The following is a 20724-nucleotide window of genomic DNA, read 5'->3' on the forward strand; positions in this document are numbered from 1 at the left end:
GTCCATATAAGTTGATCGACAGACCTAAGTTATGACAGCTAATGTATATTCTCATTTTGGCCTTATAGAAGCTGACCAGTCAGCAAACTTTTCTTTATCCGATGAAATATTTATGGTTGGATAAATTAACAAATTGAAATATTTATAATTGAGATTTTCTACGTGGTAACTCTTAAAAATTTTCTTCGCAAGACCAAATGATGAATCATGTAATCAAGAAAATAATTTAATTTACAGGTAATAAAAATGATAATTAGTCGCTGCTGTGAACCATAGCAACACTTACATTTTGTGTGTGTGTGTGTGGGGTGGGTGGGTGGGTGTGTGTGTCTGTTTGTCTGTGTGTCTGTGTGTCTGTGTCTTTGCACATGTGTGTGACATCATGCAATCTTCTGTCTCCTCCTTGCCTGTCTAACTCAGCGGAAAGTACAGATGAGGGGAGGGCGAGCGAGCAAGTGCGGTTGTTCCTAAATGAGTTGGCTGTAGAAGAAGAGAGAGATGTAGGGAGGGAGGGAGAGTAAACAACAGATGGTGGAAGCATGTTGCCGCTCTCCGCAGCAGCAAACACCGCAACGGCCCACCACCGGCCTCTTGAGATGTTACTACGCAACGATGACCGTGACGACACGGTGTCCGAGGTCAAGTGCCTCCTTGATGACAGTCAGTGATGCCAGATTGTCATCCACATGCGGTGCCAGCTGAAACACACACACACACACGCACCCACACCCACTGGGAGTTTGTAAAGTGTAAATCGTGCTGTCTTTGGCTGAAGTTTGGCTGAGATGACTCGAGGAAACTTCCATGCAGGGTCCAGCCTAAACCCACCTGCCAGCCGTCATGACACACAGTGAGACAGCTGTTCTTGTGTGTGTGTGTGTGTGTGTGTGTGTATTTCTATGAGTCCGAGCGCTGACCCCTCTTGTGCTGAGGACTGGCTGAACTGTGGCACATATTGGCTGCCAGCTGCAATGACCTCACTCACAGTGCGAGATAGAGAGAAAGACAGCGAGGGAGGAAAATGCTTACAGTCAGAATGAAACAGAAATGTGTGTGTGAGAAACTTCACACAGTTTGACACCACTACCCCTCTGCGGTTGCTGACTGGCTTGATGGGAATATGTTTGCTTCTGTCATCAGCAACTGGTTAAAAATATAAACATATATTTTTTTAATAACCTCACTGCACTTGACATGTCAGAGAAATACAAAGCGAGGACTTTGTTTTGAATGTATCTTTTGTATTTGGTTTAATGTATTCATGTGTAGATTGAGAGGTTATCTTGATACTTTCACTTCTTTTTTGAATTTATGGTCAGTGCAGTGCGATGCATAAATAATCCATGCATCACTCCCCTCGAGATATGAGTCAGGTTTACAAGAATTATCGTCAGTTCAGTTCACAAATAAGAATAATGCGGCTTGTGCATGTGGAGAGTTTCCTCATCCACTTCCCGGTCTGTCTGAGGTTTGACCGTCTCTTGTTTTGTGAACAGGAAGCTGCTGTTCCTGGAAGAGATCGCTTTACGTCAGTTAAATCAAGAGAGTCATGAGCTTCAAATGACCCTTAATGGAAGCTGATGAAAAACAAAACTAAAACCCACACAGGAAACTAAACAGAAAATGAGACTAAATCGCAATATCAAATATGGTTATTTATAACAAGAAACAGGGTTTGTTGTGAATGAACATGAACATGAACCGTTCTCTAGATGACGGAACACAAACTGGTTGCTACTGTCTGTCATTGTAACACATGATTTCTGTCAAGTGAGGCTAAGCTTAAGTTAATCTGACTTTTTGTATTGCTACAAACAGAATTGTAGATAAATGAATACCTGGTCTTTTGTTTTTTTCTCCCGACGTGTTGATATTTCTGCAAACTCAGGCGATACTCATTAAAATGACATTACCAAACAGCGAGAGCGCCAGCATCAGATCTGGGCAATGTTGCACAACCGGGGAATGTTTGGAGGGGAGCGTGCATGTATTGGCATTGGCACATGAGTTTGTTGGGAGGATGAGTCAGAGGACATGTGCGTAATTTGTGTGTATTTACGGCTTTGTGCGTGTGTGTGTGTGTGTGTGTAAGCCTTTCATTCTGTCCATTGTTTTAATTCTATCAAAACAAAGCCACACGAAATCTGTGAAAAAAGTCATTTTTGCCAACAGTCTTCTCGCTCTCACTTATTTTTCAGCAATCATCTCTCTGTGCATCTCTTTTTTTTTTGTTTTTGTTAATTTCTGACTTTAGTCTGAAAACTAGTGGTAAATGAGTGAATGCCAGTTTTCTAATCTTCTTTTCTCTGTTCCTTCTCTCAACAGGTGTGGCACCCACTCGGTCTCTCTGAAGACATTTGTGGCATGAAAACAGATCGCGCTCATCTTTCATTCATCACCTCCTCCTTCATCACCCTCCACCACTCTCCAGTTAAGGAACTCTCTCCCAGCTCCACCGCATTGATGAGGTAACGTCAAGCTTCACCCAGCGCAGCACCCACCTGCTCAAACACCACAATCCCCCTTCCTCCCACTTCCTTCTGTCAGCCCTTCCGTTGTAGCCATGGGCCAGAAGATTTCTGGAGGAATTAAGTCGGTAGACGGTCGCGGGGAAAGCGGTGGCTCCCCGTCCTATCGGCCCTTGGCTCATCGCCGGCAGCACCCAGAGCTGAGGGGACAAGATTTCTCCAAACCTCCCAGGTTGGACCTACTTCTGGACATGCCATGCTCTGGACTAGAGACTCAGCTACGTCACGCATGGAACCCTGATGACCGCTCGCTCAACATTTTCATCAAAGATGAGGATAAGTTGACATTTCATCGCCACCCGGTTGCTCAGAGCACAGACTGCATCCGGGGGCGCGTTGGATACACAAGGGGTCTCCATGTGTGGAAGATCCACTGGCCCACCCGGCAAAGAGGCACCCATGCTGTAGTTGGTGTGGCAACCTCAGACGCTTCTTTACATTCTGTTGGGTACACAGCGCTGGTGGGGTCGGACTGTGAGTCCTGGGGCTGGGATCTGGGACGCAACCGGCTCTACCATGACAGTAAGAACCGGGCGCACAGCTCACTGCCCTCTTACCCTTGTTTCCTCGAGCCGGAGGAATCATTCACTCTGCCGGACTCTTTGCTAGTGATTCTGGACATGGACGAAGGAACGCTGAGCTTCATGTTTGATGGACAGTATCTAGGAGTGGCATTTCGAGGGCTCAAAGGCAAGAAGTTGTATCCCGTTGTCAGCGCTGTGTGGGGACATTGTGAGATAAGCATGAAGTACATCAACGGCTTGGATCGTAAGTATCATACACTGCACAAAAAACACATAAGCATGGCTGAGTAGTGAAGGTCTTGATGGTGATGTATTGTTGAAGAAAAGCCAAGACTTTCTTAATATGACACGACATTTGCCATAGGAAACCAACTGTGGAATCCTTATTATGACATGATGCCACATCTGATAGGTTTTAGAAAGATTTATACCTTTTCTATGTATTCATGTGTTTTAGTTTCATTTGCAGAATGAGAAAGGAGGTGTTGATGAAAAAATGATAGTTCAGATGGTGGCGGCCGTGGGTTGCGATATGTTATGGAAATCTATATCCTGGTTTCAGTTTTTGTTTCAGAATTATTTCATCCCTGTTTGACTTCATCTCTTTATAGACACATTCTGTCTATTCTATGCTGTTGAGTTCTTTCAAGCTGAGCAGAAAAGATTTAATTTGTCATAAGTAGTGTGAGTTCTCTATGAAGCCCATGTAGGTAATGACAACATGATGTACAATGTATTTTGTACAACGGTCGTCCCTTAAATTGTAATGTGAAACCAAAACTAAGCACATGAAACAGAGACATGAGCCTTGTTTAGGACCTTGGTGTGGAGGGTGGGAGGTTTGATTCCTCCACTCCATATGTCAGATTATAGAACCTCACATTGCCCCTGATGTACTATCTGAGTGTATGTGAGAAGAGAGAATTTCAGATAAACTCAATTGGTAACCACCTGGTAACACTGTGGTACTTTGGCAGTTTCACTATCATGTTCTGCTCTAAATAGTTCGAAAGTGTAACAACATCCCGTCTCGTTGTGGAGCTGGAGAGGTTGTTGTGTCTGTGTAAAGCAGCTGTGCTGTATAGTGGATATGAGAGGGAGAGACATTTAGCAAGAGCACTTTGGATGTTGCTCTGCATGTCTTGGGTTTAGTTATTTAAATAAAGTGTGCCTTGTTCTCAGGAGACTCTGGATTATGTTCCAATACTCCCACTGTCTGTCTCTCTGCATGTGTGTGTTATGAGAGAAGAGGTGGGCTTTTCCTCCCCTCTTAGGTAAACAGTGACTCTTTGAAGAGGCTGTAAGAAGAGATCTTAGACACACATCATGGACACCTACACACATGCACACGTAGCTGCCAGTTAGAGAAATGTGTGTTTTGAAAACACGGCTTATGAACCAACTGGCCATCTCCCTCCTCCTCTGTTTGCAGAACCCCATGGGTGTTATTTGATGTCACAACAGGGTGTTTTTTGTTGCCTGTTACCAAGTAGCAAGCAAAAGAGAAAAGAAACCCAAATCTCTGGAGTTTGTTGCGTCTGATTTCACCTCATATTTGAAATTTACTTAGAATTTCTCTAAGCTTGCCCTGGTTGGCGCTTCCCATCAAAATTAATGAATTATTCCGAGAAATCAATGATGTGAAGTCATGAACTCTTGTGCACGTGTAGTAGAAGTATACCCGTGAAAAATACCCGTCTTGTTATCCAGAAATAGCTGATGGTGGTGTTGCCAAGATGGCTGCCGAGTGGCCAGACGTTCCCATCAGGACTTTGTCTCTCCACTCAGGCTTACATCAAAGCACATATTTTAGCTTTAAAAAGCAACCCACTTAAGCCATTTTTCCATTTATGGACCCATCTTCCGGATTTCATGGCGAGTGATGGGCCACCTAGAAGAATATGTAGAATACCAAGGCCCCTCAAAGTCCCCGTTTCTACAAGCATGTCGACGTCACGCTGTGAAATGAGGTTTGACTGTAGAAAATGTGCAAAGCTTAATGCAGTGGGGGGGGGTAGAAGGTGGAAAGGCTCATCCTGATAGGGGTTTCTATCTGAAGGAAAAGGATAAGATGCAGGAGGTGGAGGAAGGGGACAGGCAGGAAGCTGTGTGTGTGAATGAGAAAGAGAGGCAGGAAGACATTTAAAAATACACATTTGATCATATTACAAAATGCAGTGGCACAGTGACATTAATCTGTGTCTGCACACAACATCTGGTTCTCGGTGCCTGGTGACATAGGGACTAATTGCACTGCTACTATGTGATTTACTGTCACTGCTGAGGAAACTGCCAGCACATTGACAAGCCTGAAACCTTTTCTACTTTTTCTAAATATATAAGAATAAGGGTCTGTGGATAGTTGGCTCAGTAGTAGTTATCGTAATAGGAGTTTCTATTCAAAGAGCCCATGGTTGAATATAACTGTGAAATACAGCTAATAAGCTTAGATATATTCCTTTCAAAGTATCACCTCCAGTAGCAGTGGAGACTTTTTGTTTCATCAAATAATTCTGTAATGTATGGGACTATTTCTCCAAAGATGGTGGTGTCTGCAATACAACTGTCTGCAATACCTGCAAAGCAAAAAAAGAAAGAAAGAGATCTTTATTATGGGCAGGGATCTATATTATATTTGCAGTTAGGTCCCGAAATGAAAATACTCTGCTGAATAAACAACACAGAAAAGATCTGAATATATTTTGTGTGTACGTGTGTGAGCAGACAGAAGTTACTTTATTATTAGAAGACAGGCCTCAGGTAGATGAAATCCACTTGGACCACTGAATCTAGAACAACGCTTTTGCTCTTCTCATTAAATTCCCACGTTCATAATGGAAAGGTTTTCCTGGGTTATTAGTGCGGCAGTTGTTGCTCTGAAGCCGAAACAATTACCGCAGTAAAAGCAATATCTCCAGATTTCATTCAGAGGGTGAGGTAAATAACCTCGAGCACACGCTTTCTGTTTTTTGCAGACTGGGCAAACCTGGTGTGATTACCATCTGTGTGGCGGCTCCGCTCAATAACAGTTTTGATTTGAATCGCCCTGTCTGCCCCGAGATGACTCGCATACTGAGAATGAAGTCATAATTGACGACTGTCTGCAAGAGTATGAGCGTATGTGAAGAGCAAACCAGCTGAATATGATCAGCCAGACTACAGACGTTGCATCTTATAGCCTACCTGTCCTTTACTGTTGTTTTTTTTATGAAGCATTTAGTGTATTATTTGTGAAGTGTGTGTGTGTGAGGCTCAGTAAGTGGAATGTGTAAATCTATTGTGTGTTTATGAGAGTGTGTGTGTGTTCGTGGTCATGACAAATCCTCTGGGTAGCTCAGTAATGACTTTATCTAACATGCTTTTCTATGAGAGGAGACTATTGGATGGTTTGTGAGTTATTGTTGTGAGGGGGAAACAACATGACTGCGGGGTATTAAAAAAAGAGATTTACAGATGCGCTGTCTCCTCGCCACAAACTGTTTGTTTTTCTCATCACTCCGGCTCAGGCCTCCTTTCTGCACCCGGAGCAGCTGATCATCGCTTTGCACCACCCTCTATCAGCGCTCCCGTTCTTCCAGTAACACAAAAAAGCACCAGTGAGACATAAAACCAACAGCACTCCGAGATTGCTGTAGTCTGCAGTTGATCACTCAGTTGGGGTCGGATCAGTAAGTGTGATAAGCACTAATCCAAATAAATGCTGAGCCAGGTTCAAGCTGCATTATACAGTAAATGCGATGTAAATTATTCATCCTCCCGGCGCTCTGACTTCAAAGATTTTCTCCTCTCCTACCGAGAAGTTAACATATGAAGTATATTTAACTTATTTGGTGCTACATAAACAGCATGTGAGGCAAATTAATATTGTTACCGTGAGGTATACTCTCATCCGCCTCTGTGTAATGTGTTTGTTTCCCTCAGACACATGTACAAATGCAGCTCTGTATTCTCTCTTGTCCTGTCTCTGTGATTGTACCAATTTGCAGCACTTTGATTTCCTACAATGGGAGCTGTCCCAGCTTCAGCCCTGATATGTGCCACTTGCTCTCTTTCTCCCTCTCTCTTCTCTTTGTACTCGAGCGCACATCACACCAAACTCCATTGAAAAATCTAGCAGTTTAATGTTGCCCTCCCTATCGGCTAATATCCATCCACTCAGAACAGAATTCCAGGCCGTTTCTTAATCGTTAGCACTCTCCGTCGGCCACATATCACTGTTCAATATCATGTGAGAACCATATAAATCCAATTCAAGACTGGTTTAACTTCAGTGAAAGGATTACAAAGTCTCTATTTTCTAAGCTCTGGTGGTGAAACAAGTGTCAGAACAATTGTTTTTTTTCCCCCTGGTTGCTTAAAATTTACACTAAAGGTCGTTTAACCAACAGCTGTGATATGAATCACCAGAACAAACCATTTCCAGCCTGCAGACAGTTCACCTGCACGGACGACAGGACCAATCATTGCTGTCTCAGAGACAAGTTTCCTGCTCCCTCTCCTCCCTTAACAGAGTGGAACGGTGGAAGTTGGGTTGAAAAGATGGGAAGACAAGTAAGAAAGATGACAGGTAGAGTAACAAAATGGCACAAAAAGTGGCAAAGGGAGAGTTACAGCAGTGAGAATAAGTATAAGCTGGTAAAGATCTAAAAGTGGCAGGGAACATGCAGTACTTACATTGTATATGGGACCGGATGGAGCCAGAATATAAAGGCAGCAAGACGGAGGGTGTGAAGGACAGAAAGTTGTGTGGAACAATGACTATGTTTACATGGAGACCAAAAATTATAATATTAACCCGATTTAGACAAGTTAATAATAAGGTCCGTTTTTGCAAAAAGAAGACATCCATAATGGTAAACGCTAACATTGTAGATGAAACTGTTTCAGGTTGGGGTTTTAAATCAAAACAACTTCAGACATCGTAGTGGATGTGATGGGGTGAGACATGAATCAGACTTTGTTATGTAAGATATAAACGGGAATATGAATGGAACTCATGTAAAGGCCATAGTCAAAATAATGTCTTATTCAGAATAAGTTCAATAGTTTGGATATTGGTTTTCATGTAAACTTAGTCGATATAAATGAGGCAGCATGACACCTACCCTCAAAAATAATATCTTTTTTTTTTTTAAGTGTAAAAACTGCATTAATACAACCCCACCCCTCTGCAGCGTCATTTAATGGCTTTACGTTTTATGTGCACTGTGTGAAAAATGACAAACTCTGAACTTCCAGGCGAGCTGAAGGAGCCCTGGCATTCGCAGCATGCAGACACAAATACTAACACTGGGTTTTCATAGGCAAAGATTAATTCATACTTCATAGTTAAAATCACAACTGCGGGCTTATCCAGGCGTCACATTCCAGCAGTTATGTCAACGAGAAGTGACCCACTTTTTTTCCTCTGATACCCTGACCTCCCTCCCTCTTCCCTACTGTTTAGTCTGCATCACATGAGCCTACACACTGCAGGTCTGACCGAAACCAGCTGCTTCTGCTGCTGCTGCAAGCAGCCACCCATTCACTGAATCTGCAGAACACTGAGATCCATTCATGACTGGCTTGTTTACATGAAGGCCGTGGCACCCTGAGGTACCATACATTAGTTCACGTCAGAATGTAGGGTCAGTGTAAATGGTCAAAGTCATTTTATCTTTCCCTCTAGGGCACAATACAAGGGTCCCTGTACAGTTAAGTTCTGGTTACCTGCTGTCACAAGTTCATGTTAACACAAGAGGAAAGCAGCTGTTGTATCTGTTGACAGGAAAGCATAGGTCAGGAATCTGAACCCAGGGTTGAAATGACACACTCCCCTGTGATCGATGAAACCCATGAGACCTACTGACAGAAATAAATACATTTCAGGAAAAACGGCAACTTGAATGTTATTTAAAATCGAATATAAAATTGCCATCTTTTGGTGTCTTCTAAGTGTATTTCTCCTCTTTTTCATGTTGAGATATTTATATTATTTTTGCCGGATGTTAGAAACATCACCATTCGCTTGCAGTCAATTCTCTGGACAATATACCGCTGTATTTTCACATGGGCTCACTCAGACATTCTCCTGAGTTTTTACAAGGGCGCTGGGCAGAAAAACTCAATAGAAGGTCCAGAGTGTCCTCATATACAGCCCCTCCTGAGACTATCAGGAGAATATGTGGAGTTCAGTCCATGCTTTGCAGACACGTCAGTATAAAAGCTTGGTTAAATCAATGTCTTCATTGTTGGAAAAACAAAAGTCCCTTTTAGATTTGATCTGAAGTCAATTATTTCTGGCTTCGTTGTTCTAACTGACACACTATATCGACTTACTAGTGCGTTACAGATATTTATCTTTTCTATAATTTCTATAATTATTATTGTAGTTTTGTTTCTAGATAATAATTTTAGGTAACTCTCAAGACAACACTTCTCCATTGTCCCTTTGGACATGAAGTCATTCACATACTTTCAGAGTTATCTGCTCAGGCTTTGAAATATTTATCTCTCAGACTTTTGCCGCCACTGCAATACAAAGATGGTTAAAAAACTTTCATTTGTAGCAGCTCAAAGTACTGAAAATGACAAAAAACATTTTTTCTTCCTGAAACAACTTTGTTGCTGCTCTCTACAGATACTTCCAAATAAAACTGTCACAGTGACGTCTGTGGAACTGTGGGGAAGTGGTTTCTGGAAAGCTTTTTTTCTACATATTGTATAAGCCCTTAAAACTGAAACTGTCTGTGTGTTTAGACGCCACTTTCAGTTTTGATTTGGGTAAAGTGATCCTTTAATAACAGTTTCTGTCTCGAGGTTCACTTCAGTTCAGCTCTGGTTGTTTTTTGCAGTTTCACTTTGTGATGGTTTGTTCACCATCCTCCCTTTCTTGTTCTTTCCTCTCAAGTGTTGACCCATTGCACATATAGACGAGCCACCAGCAGCTCCTTGTCGGAGCCCAAGCACACTACAGGCACACAAAGAAAGGAATAGACTGTGTTTTGTCTCACACTACTCAACCCAGACCCAGAGTGCATTGAAAACATGTTTAATTAGTTTGATAAATAATAATAATTTTACCCAAAGGTGAGAGAGTACTTTTGTGTTATTGATGGATGGATGACACAATTGTGCAAAAATGAATCGTAAATATTCCGGATACGTTAGTCCCCATCTTGCACTGGTGATGTTCTTTGGACCCAGAGGCTGCACAGCAATGATTGTGGCTTGGAGCCATGGATTTTAGGTCCCACCAATGCTCGTCTTTGATGAATTGCGAGTCAATCTCAGCTGTCAATTATGGTGTGTCATTCCAATAGCAACTTATAAGAAAAATGAAGATACACTTTTGGAAGCCATCATGTTGTCCACCTTTTATATTATACAGTCATTGGCCTGCACCTTGCACATTACAGACACTAATTGTGTTATTGGAAGCTGCATCAACACAATTTCTCTTCAAATTAAAGTCCTTTTTTGGGCTCTTGCCACTGTCTTTTCAACTGTGCTCTGCAGCCTTGCTTCTGACATACTGCCCCAAAAAGTTCTGTGATTGGCTGTTCTGAAACTGCACTTTGAGATTATGTGACCCTGAAAGAGGCTCAGATTTGTTTTTGAAATTGCTGCATGTTTCCTTCATTACCTGCTGCACTGGGATGCGACAGTGGTGTCATGTCATCATGCTTATAATCATGTATTCAACAGTAGAGATGAATAGAGGAGGGGGGGGGGGAGAGGCAAAGAAAAACACAAGAAATCAAACAAGATGGAGCAATACGGCAACAGAGGAAGAGTGGGGGATCAGGCAACATATAGAAGAAAGACTAGCAGAGAAACATGTATGAAACTGAAAAGTGAATTTTTTTATTCCCTGTCGTGTTTCCTAGCATGCAGGAAAACAAACAGATGCCCACATGCAAAAGAGGAAATTATTGATATCAGAGGCAAATGCAGATAATGTGAGATGATGAATAAAACAAAATATATCAACAATGACAGGGAAGCAGCAGTGAGATGTGTGGTCCTGGACAGTAGAAAGGGAAATGGTGAATGAAGGGCAAATTGCAATCCGATCAATTGACCCATTCAGGTCACTCGTGTGGAGATGACATGAAACGATACAGCAGGTGATACTGGATGATAGATTAATGCTTAGCTGCTCACTGATTATTTACACTTTATTGGATAAAAATGTTTTATCCTTGTAGGTTTTGTAATCACACATCCTCATAATACTTGAGGCATTTCACTAAATATGGTCCTCCTTGAGGTCATTAGGACTAATCCTCTCTTGAGCAAAAATGTCTGAACCAAACCAGTAAAATAGAAAAAGAGAAATTGAAATGTCTATTTACCTGATCAAGCTTTTGGTCAGTGCTGACAAAGTTCACCTCCTGAACTTTAGACTGATGCATGAAACGTGATGTGGAATAGTCTTTGATTCAACCTGGTCTTGAGGCATCTAAACCAATTTCTTCGACAAATACTAGAGGCATCAATTATTTGGTGGCAACACACAACAATTTTCTCTGTTTTCACTGTCCTTTTCTGCTTCCGTTGTTTTATCCATTTTCTACTCTCTGATTCCCCCAATGCGCTTTTTATTGATGCGGCCTGAGGCCACAGCTTTGTGTACCTGCTCTCACTCATGAGCACAAACACAGGTATTTGACATGAATCTTCTTTAATTTACTGCAGGACATCATTTCAATAAAAAAATGAAGAAAAGCATTACATTTTATCTCAGAAAACCACTTTTCAAACCAATATAATTTATTCTATATTACATCATGATTTTATTCACACCCTCACCAGGAAACCAGTGGCACTGTCACAATAATCACTTACAGATATAGCTGTCTCTATAGTAACCTGACTGCTACCACATTCACATGTGTTGCAGTTGTTAAAAGTAATAAATCATGGGATATTTGCAGCCTCAGTTTGATGATTCTTATATTGACTGGTAATCCTTCACATTTTACTTATGTGTTACAGCAATATTCTCATATCGTTTTGTACATTATTTAGTGTTATGAAATATATTCATCGTATTATTTGTATCTTTTACACACATTTTAACCCATCAGTTTATGCTCTTAGCTTTTACCCCCATCATTTATTGTAAGTATTTTGCCAATGTGTGCTTTTTTTCCATTTTATATATCTCATTTTTAAAATGCTTAATTGTTTTTCAGACATCGTTAGTCCTTATGTGTGCAGGCAAACCTTTATTTAGTTATTCTGCAAATAGGAGTAATAAACATCCAGGTCTTGGTAATTTCGTAAATTCAATAGGTTTATGGCATTCTAAACATTTTAACTATAAAAAACATTCCTTTGCAGTGATAGGCCTTGGTCTTTAACATTTTTTTTTTTTTTTCTTCGTTCCAAACCTGTTCTAAGTGTCTGATGAGTCCATGTGCAACATCAGATCTACTGTTGGCTTTCTGCTGGTCTGCTGACAGACAGAGCCAGGCCTGCTGACTTAGTTACCAGCTGTCAAGTGAATATTTTTACCCAAAATGATTCAATGTTGATTAACATTCAAATGCAAAATTCAGGAACACACTGTGTTCAAACAAATCTGAAGTAATTCGACTTTGCATCCTTTTTTATTTTGTTCTATATAGCCTCTATTTTGACTATTCACTATAACAGCTGTGCTACAGAGACGTTGCAAAGGAAGGAGGGAACTGGATGGTGTAGTGAGAGATTAACCAGGAGTTATTTAGAGGAAATTGATGATCAACAGAATATTTTGCATCTGCAGGTGAATAGGATTATAGGAAGATGCCACGGTGGGAGAAGTTAACAGAGAAAAAGAATGAACCTCCTCAATTCTTGTGCTCTCCTGGGAGAATAGTCACAAATCTGAGGGCTGTAATAGTTTTCACCACCGGCACAGTCGCTGGGAGATACTTGGAGAAGATGAGGCACAGACTGAATCACATCACAAAGAAAACCAGAGTCATTTCACATATACTTACTGCCCCCATTTTACCCTGCCGCTTTGTCGGGATCAATCCATTTCCCCTCAGTTCCCACAGCTATGCGGATGTGTGGAAATACATAGCATTTACTGCATATGGAGACATTTCCTCTGTGTCATTTATAGGTGTGGGTCAGTCTGTTGGACACTCATTTGAAAGTGATTAATTTCCAGTATTATGGAAAACGGCGAACAAAACCTTGTGATGGATCTGTTTTGCTTTGCACCGCAACTCCAGCCAAGGGGCAGATGCAGAGAGAATTCATGAGTGCGAGGAAAAGCTGAGGAGCTGAAATCATCTCAACAGTCTCTTTTTACAAACCCATGAATCCCATGTTTAACGCCGCCACAGACTAGACTATAATTGTGAGCCACATTTTCCCAGACACAAGTGGCTTCTTTGGATGAGTTTTTATTATTTTTAGATAAAATTATATGAGGAAAGAAACAATTACCGTATACCTTAGTGACACACACTGAGGAAAACATTTTGACATGCTCAGGTTATTTTTCACAATGAAAAATGTACATTTGTAAAGAATGCTTAAGTGTTTGATGCCCAATGATTCACAATGTCAGTGCTTTCTTTGATTAAATCCGCACACATACACACACACATACACACATGTCCGGTATTACGAGCAGGGGCCGATACAATCACTGTTCATCATATAATGAATGAGAGCAGTAATGAATGAAAGCAAGATAATCCCTCCCCAATCTTCACCTCCTTCGCTCTTTGTCCAGGAAGCTGTAACGTCATCCTCTAATCAGCACTCCTGACATTACCAATTTACAGACAGGCTGAGGTCCTTTGTGTCCTCCCATGGATTCAGTTCTATTGAAAGGTCTCACCTCTCTCTCTCTCTCTCTCTCTCTCTCTCTCTCTCTCTCTCTCTCTCTCTCTCTCTCTCTCTCTCTCTCTCTCTCTCTCTCTCTCTCTCCTTCGCTTTCTCTCTCTGTGGTGCTGTTCAGCCCGGGGAATGAGACTCACCCGGTGTATTCAACTGTTACTTCATTCACTTTATTTTTGTGGTTCCAGTTTGTGTTTACAGTTCCGTTAATGAACAGACGCCTGGAATTCAGTCGCTCTCTGTATCTCTATCTTCCCCGACTGTGTGTTTCTCTTGCGACACATGAACCAGAGTCTTGTCTGTGAACTCACTCTGAATCGCATTCGTCTGTTCCCGCTGAAGACACGTTGCACCGTTGCCATGACAACACTTCTTTTAACATCCTGTTGGCACATCTTGTGAGGATGATGTCATGACTTCAGTCAGGTGAAGGGGGCTTGCATTAGCGTTCAGGAAACCTGTCGCCTTGCACTACGGAGCAGAAACATGATGCAATGTGGGTTCGCTTTATTGTCCTTGAAAACCCCTTTTCTTCAACCCTGCGAATCGGGGAAAGTTGACAGATCAGGCGTAAGTGTTTTCCAGCCACTCCCACTTTCCCACCTTCACACATGGGTAGTTTCTTCACCTTGGGCCATCATGCAGCTTTACTTGAGCTGTTTAGGGTGGAGTGTGTTGTTCATCCTTTTTCTTGCCTAACCCGCTGCATTACTCACTCGCTTTTTCATATTTTCCCTGTCAGTCATTTGGTGAGTTTTCATGCGCACAATGCCTGCTGTCCACCATAGGATTTGAAAATCTTAACTGACCACAGACATAATGACAGAAGTAACCAATTTGTAATCTTAAATTTGTACATGAGACGATCCAGCTGCGTTTGGCGTTTAAACACACACTTTCTGGGTGGTAATTCTAGAGACTTGAGAAGTCACAGAAACTTGTGATCACTTGTAAAAACAAAAGTGAAGACTGCCGATGACGTCAGGAGGTTGTGCTTTCTTGTGTAATTTTGGGGTAATGCTGTGATTCCGTTTCGATGTTTCCCAGTCAGTACGCGCAAATTGGCTATTCTTGGTTTCTACTCACTGTCTCAATCTCTGTTTATTTCATACCACACAATTCTCCTGAGGTTCAAATCGAAACCTATTTGCTCTTATGTTTTTTTTTCTAATTATACCGATTTTGAATTGTAAATATCAAACATGTTACAGTGTAACATAGGGGATCACGTTTACACGTACTGTAGTGGCCTGGTTATTGTGAATCTGCATATACACACTGCAGGACAGTACACGCCCTTATTTTGGAAACATTACCTTTTGAATTTAAATGTTACAGTGAAACTCTCCTCTCATCCTGCCGCTCTGTTGTCACAACAGGTTTAAAAGTTTTTGTCACGAACATTTCCAAATGAGAAAAGCTGATAAGAGACTAGGTTACATATAAACATGGCCAAGATCCTGGAGCTGGGAAATTCCATTTTCTTTGTTCCTTTTACGTAAACTCAGTGTCTTGTATATGAAACATTTATTAAATCAGATTACTGCAGAAAGTAGACTGGTCCATGTAACCACACTCTAATCTGTAAACCACTGCCTGTCACAAACAACAGTTTTCAGACTGATTTGGGTTTTATTCTCAAAGTCAGCACAATGTCGGTTTTTTTTCTTTAGCTCCCATCAAGTTGTATTGGGCCTGTGATAAATCATAGACATATGCTTACCATTTCCACATTATAAACCTACTTACACCAGACTGTGTGCTTTTTGCATTGTTCACACCTCAATATTTGATTGTTAAATAAAAGTAAATCAGGAAATGTGATTATAAGCAAAACATCTGGGGCGCAGTGTGCAGCTGAGCGACACTTTCTGTTTGTTTTTGTGTTTAAAAGCTCTGGGCAGAAGAGTTGTGCACACAAGGCTACTCTTCACTAATGTCTACACTCTGTGGTGGTTTCAGTGTGATTATTCCAATAACTGTTTTGGCACATCTCAACCTAGGAGACCAGCAGCTCAAAGTGGCTGTGCTCTGGCCTCTGCCACATCTCCCCTCAGGGGGAAATAACGTCAGGCTCTGTCCTCGTGCTCTCCCTCGGAAAACAAAACAAGGCAAAGAAGCTGAAGACTCTCTTTTCAGGACAAATAATAACCCACAGTTTCTTATGTCTTTCACAATATGTCAAGTGTTGGTCAGTGGTGAAAACATTCTAACATTGTGTCATTTGTCGCCTTCAGCCACATATGAGGAAGTCAGTTGTCTAAATGGAGATCTAAGGGCTGTGATGAAAATGGAAATGTTTGTTAAATAAAATGCTCTTATTCTGTAAGAATTGAATTAATCTTAAACGTATAATGTGTAACTTCAGCCAGTCACAAAAGCACCTAGTTTGATGGTGTCGTGAAGCAGCACGGGATCATGGTTGTTGTCCTCTTTACCACCATTTATTCCATAATTTCACTGGGTCTCTCTCCTGTGTGTGTTTTGCTTTACTGGGCAGCTTCAGCATAAGAACGAGCAGAAAACGACAATGAACAATCACAATCTATTATGAATTACCTTACTGGCTAACTGGCTAGCAGTGGGTTTTTCCTCTGTCATACTTATTTGCCCCGGAGGTTATAGCAGGGAAGACCAAAACCACGAGGCATATCCAAAGGGCTTATCTACATAATGATAAAGATCACATACTTTCTAGCTGTTTTCATATCTTACAATGAAACACCAGAGAGTATTGCCTCACTGGCTGTGTAACAATGATGCCATATACGCACAAAGCTCATAAGGCCTTGTGTGCTTCCCCCGGAAATGTAGAAATCCCCTTCTGAGTCCTGAGCAGTTAAACTGTTGAAGTGCCCCTTGTAGAAAATTGACTGGTTACTATTCCCTCTTGTCACAGAAGCGTTTAAAGATGAAGGCACATTAGGGAAAGTGGCTTCTGAATTGGTCATCTAAATGTAATTTCATCTCTCATCTCTGACAGCTGCCGTACCTCCGAAATATAGTCATCTGAGTTTCATCCGATATATTCTCCTCATGTCTGAATACACTTGTCAACATTGAAGTTGTCCAAGTATATTTGTCTCTGTATTTTTGCTGCTTCTGTGCGTTTTACAATCTTATACCTTCAAAAGTTGCTCTCAGCTCAAAATATAAATGTTAGACTCAAGGCTTTCCTTCCTCCACACAACTTACTGTGCAGAGCGAAAGGTTGTATTATAAGTGTTATGAATCATTTCTTCGAGGATATATTATTTTACTAGGTGATGCCAGTCTTTGGTCTTTCTTCAGTGTTATGATCTCCAGTAGAATCCAACCGTGCCTGTGTTTCCTGGGCACTGTGTCTCTCTCATACGTTGTTCATGTTTTCTCGCGCCTCAAAACACTTCCATCGTTTGCCTCTGTGCCGGTGGCAGCTGTGAACTGAATACTTATGCTATTAGTGCATCAATTCATAAATCAGTCTGTCCCATTCTCGTGAATGTGATATCTTTGAAACGCCTCGAGGGAATTTCGTAACATTTGTCAAAAAAGTCAATTTGGACTGAAGGATGAACTGAATAGCTTCTAGTGGTCAAAGGTCAAGATCCCACTTATGTCACCAAAGATGTTTATTTGGCCATAAATAGAAAATTGATTTGCTAACTATGACACATTTTCTAGACAAATGTCTAACAGGTTGTAATAAAGAACAGACGTAGGTCAACTTCACTGTGACATAATGTTCGCTCGTTATTTGACGATATATCTCAGGAACAGAAGGGTTGTCATCAGCGTCCCACTCTCCCTCTGTGCGTATTATCTGTCTTCCTGCCTCAGACGATTCACTTCCATACTCCCTCTGTAATAATACATTTTATTTTAAAAAGCATCACAAAACAACGCTACGCTGGAATTTGTGAGCCCCTAGAACAGACACATTTAGATACACTGCGATGCGTTTTAGTCAAAAGACGGTTAGAAATTTTTGGATAACAAATTAAAAGTGCTGCCAATACTTTGAGTAACAGATCCAACTTGAAAGGAAATCCAGAATGTCACTTTCCACTGGGCCTGTTCCTCTTTCATTCCTCAGCAAGTTAACTTCCTGTTTATGCTGATAGGCACATGACAGATGCACATAATAGGGTCATGTTGTATAAGATGTCAGATGTGTTAGTAGGGACTCAAGTTTTTCTGATAGGGAAAGCATTATTTGTCAGATTGGGAGCCTTCCATTTCAAAATTAATCATATTAGAGTGGACTTAATCTCCATCTCACTGTTTGAGTCACCTTGCCCCTTGGCCCCCTTACCCTCCGCTGGGCTCTGTGTCCAGCCAGCCTCTGCAGTCTGAACTCACTCTGACTGCTGAAGTTGGTGAAAATATTAGACATGCTGAGTTGAGACTATCATCTATCTCTAATCCATGTATAAATGTTATGTTTATAGACTAGGTGGTTGCTGTGATGGTCTATAACTCTGAGCTTGTTCTATACCGGGTGCAGATCTGTTGTATCATGGATTTTCATTCTTTTATGTTGCTTTTTTTTTCAAGATTTGATCGTAACAAAATCGGATCAATGTGCAATTTTGTATACGTGTGATAAATTAATTTAGCAGCCAAGGCTTCCATTGTGGAGGGAGCTAGGGTAGAACAAGAGTAGAGGAAGTCACCTTGCAGTAAATCATTATAGGCAAAGTATGTAGCTGCACTTTGGGTTGTTTCACCTCAGCGGTCTTAGCAAAATATTGGAGGACTCGTTTATGAGCACAAAGGAGGTGAACGAGAAAAAGGGGGCATGTCAGAGAAATGTTATGGTGTGTTCCCTAGTCTCACCTCGAGAAAGGACAACAGTTACTGCCACATAAACACAATGAAAAACACTGGGCAGTGTTTTTTAGGTGACAGAGGGCGGTGGTTAAGGGCACAGGATGGAAGTTGCAATGTGTGACACAAAAAGAGTTTGTGAAGCAGCTTTTTCACTTTTCTTTGTGCAGTTCAGTACTGTTCAGGTACTAATAACTTCTGATGAGTGTTGGTGTTGATGGTGAAAACGTAAAGCACATACACACATTAAAGAAACTAAAATCCATCTCACCGTCCAACACAAGCAATTTGCCTCCTTTCCTCTCGCTGATGTCATGTGATCAATGACTGTTTAAACTATCTGTGTTCGGTGTAAACTGGCTCAGGAGAGAAAGTGCGTTCTTTGTACTTGTAAAGTCTAAGAATTGGCTCAGTAGGTCAGTGGGTCACGTCGTCATGCAGGAGCGTGTTTCTCAGCTACTCTAGTCAGTGTCTTGTGATTATGCTGCATGCTCGGAAACAGGCTTGCAACATGCAAAAAGGATTAGTTACATTTTATCATGTGAACACCATCCTGCTCCTATTCTCAGTCGACCACACTCGGGGAAAAAAAACGCTCCAGAAAAGAATGTAAATTACAATAAATTGTTAAGAAAATTAAACGTAATCATTGTGAGCCCAGTGTCCGATAAATTCAGTTGAATGTTTTCATTACCATTTGATATTGTAAAGATGTGAAACTTGTGGGTACATTTATATATCAGTGAGATTATCTTAAGAGCATTTCTTGCACTCGGAAGTTTGAGTTGTCAGTTGTCTCGTAGCAACAGCAGTATCCATGACAAGTACTCCCCCATGCAACTGTTGCTCTGGAAAAGGATAAAAGATACCTTCATGGATCCAAGTTGATGTTTTTAGCTCATCATACACTTTTGTTTAGATAGCAATCGGTTACTGTTAGTGTTCTGTTAGAAGAGAAAAGCCATTGCAATGCAAGATGGGTATTCCCTGTGATTATTGAGAATACTTGTACTCTCACACAACACATTAGTTCCCCTTATTTTACTGAGGAGTGCAGCAATGCTGATCGTTAACATCACATAAGACAAGATTGCTCTGAAACACTCATTCAACTGAGCCTAGATTACATCTGCCCATATTGTGTTATGCATAAAACAGGTTATCCCCTGTTTAGGAAATTCAAAATGTTATCTCGTGCAATGAGGGCATATAAACGCGACATGATATCCAATTCCATCTTATTCTTGGTTATGTAAGAAATAGCGACGCAAAGACCTTGAGGAAGAGGGAGAAATCAGTCATGCACTGTTGCACTGGAACCAGTATGTCAGTTAATGTTTGAGTTTTGCAAGAAACTTCTGTTCCGTTTACAGACTTAATCTGTAGACTAAAGGCAAAGGTCAACTCATAGTTTGTTGGTTATCAAAGTCTTAAAAGCTATCTCAGTCTGGGATATCTATATATATATTGAACATTCCTGTAAAATTGTAATTATTCATGACTAAATAGCAAATTTAGGTGTAATCTATATTAATACTTTATGGGAATACTCAGATTTGACTTTGTGCTTTTATGACATTGTCAAACCCAAGATGGACAGTTGATACATCAAAAAAAGTCAAAAAATCAATCAGAGATAGGATGCGACCGATTCAGGGGCGGCGTCTGTCAGAGGAGGGAATCTTTGCGGCTTCCTTCCACGGACTGGTCTACGTAGACTTCCACCATAACTGCGGTCGCCTAGCAACAGAGCTGCAGTTGGACACAACAAGGACGTTTTAATGCCCCTTGGTCCTGTGTCCTCTTTGCTGTTTGGTTGAGTTGGAACATAATACTAATGCACTGGACGTCTCGTTGCTTGCCGCTGTCATTAGCGCAATGAATCCTGGGATTGGTTGAGTCAAGATGGATCCTTTCCTGAGGGCATTCGCTTCTCTGTGATGGAATCAGACGCATTTGTCAGCTCCGTCTGAAGGAGGTTTCACAGAGAGACAGTCTAGTTGCGCAGATCTTCAAATGCAGCCTCTATAGGATGT

At 41.3% G+C, this 20724-nt stretch overlaps 1 protein-coding gene across 1 annotated transcript in view; it reads left to right on the plus strand.

Moving 5' to 3' along the window:
* LOC133968875 (SPRY domain-containing SOCS box protein 4-like) overlaps positions 1-20724 on the plus strand; it is a 68815-nt gene that overhangs the window by 30894 nt on the left and 17197 nt on the right. Inside the window, exon 2 of the mRNA XM_062405116.1 lies at positions 2326-3296. Within this exon, the coding sequence (XP_062261100.1) occupies positions 2564-3296 (733 nt within the window). The 5' untranslated portion in view covers positions 2326-2563. The remainder of the gene's footprint in view (positions 1-2325; positions 3297-20724) is intronic.

Source organism: Platichthys flesus, chromosome 14 (assembly GCF_949316205.1).
Source record: "Platichthys flesus chromosome 14, fPlaFle2.1, whole genome shotgun sequence".
In the NCBI taxonomy this organism is placed as follows: domain Eukaryota; kingdom Metazoa; phylum Chordata; class Actinopteri; order Pleuronectiformes; family Pleuronectidae; genus Platichthys; species Platichthys flesus.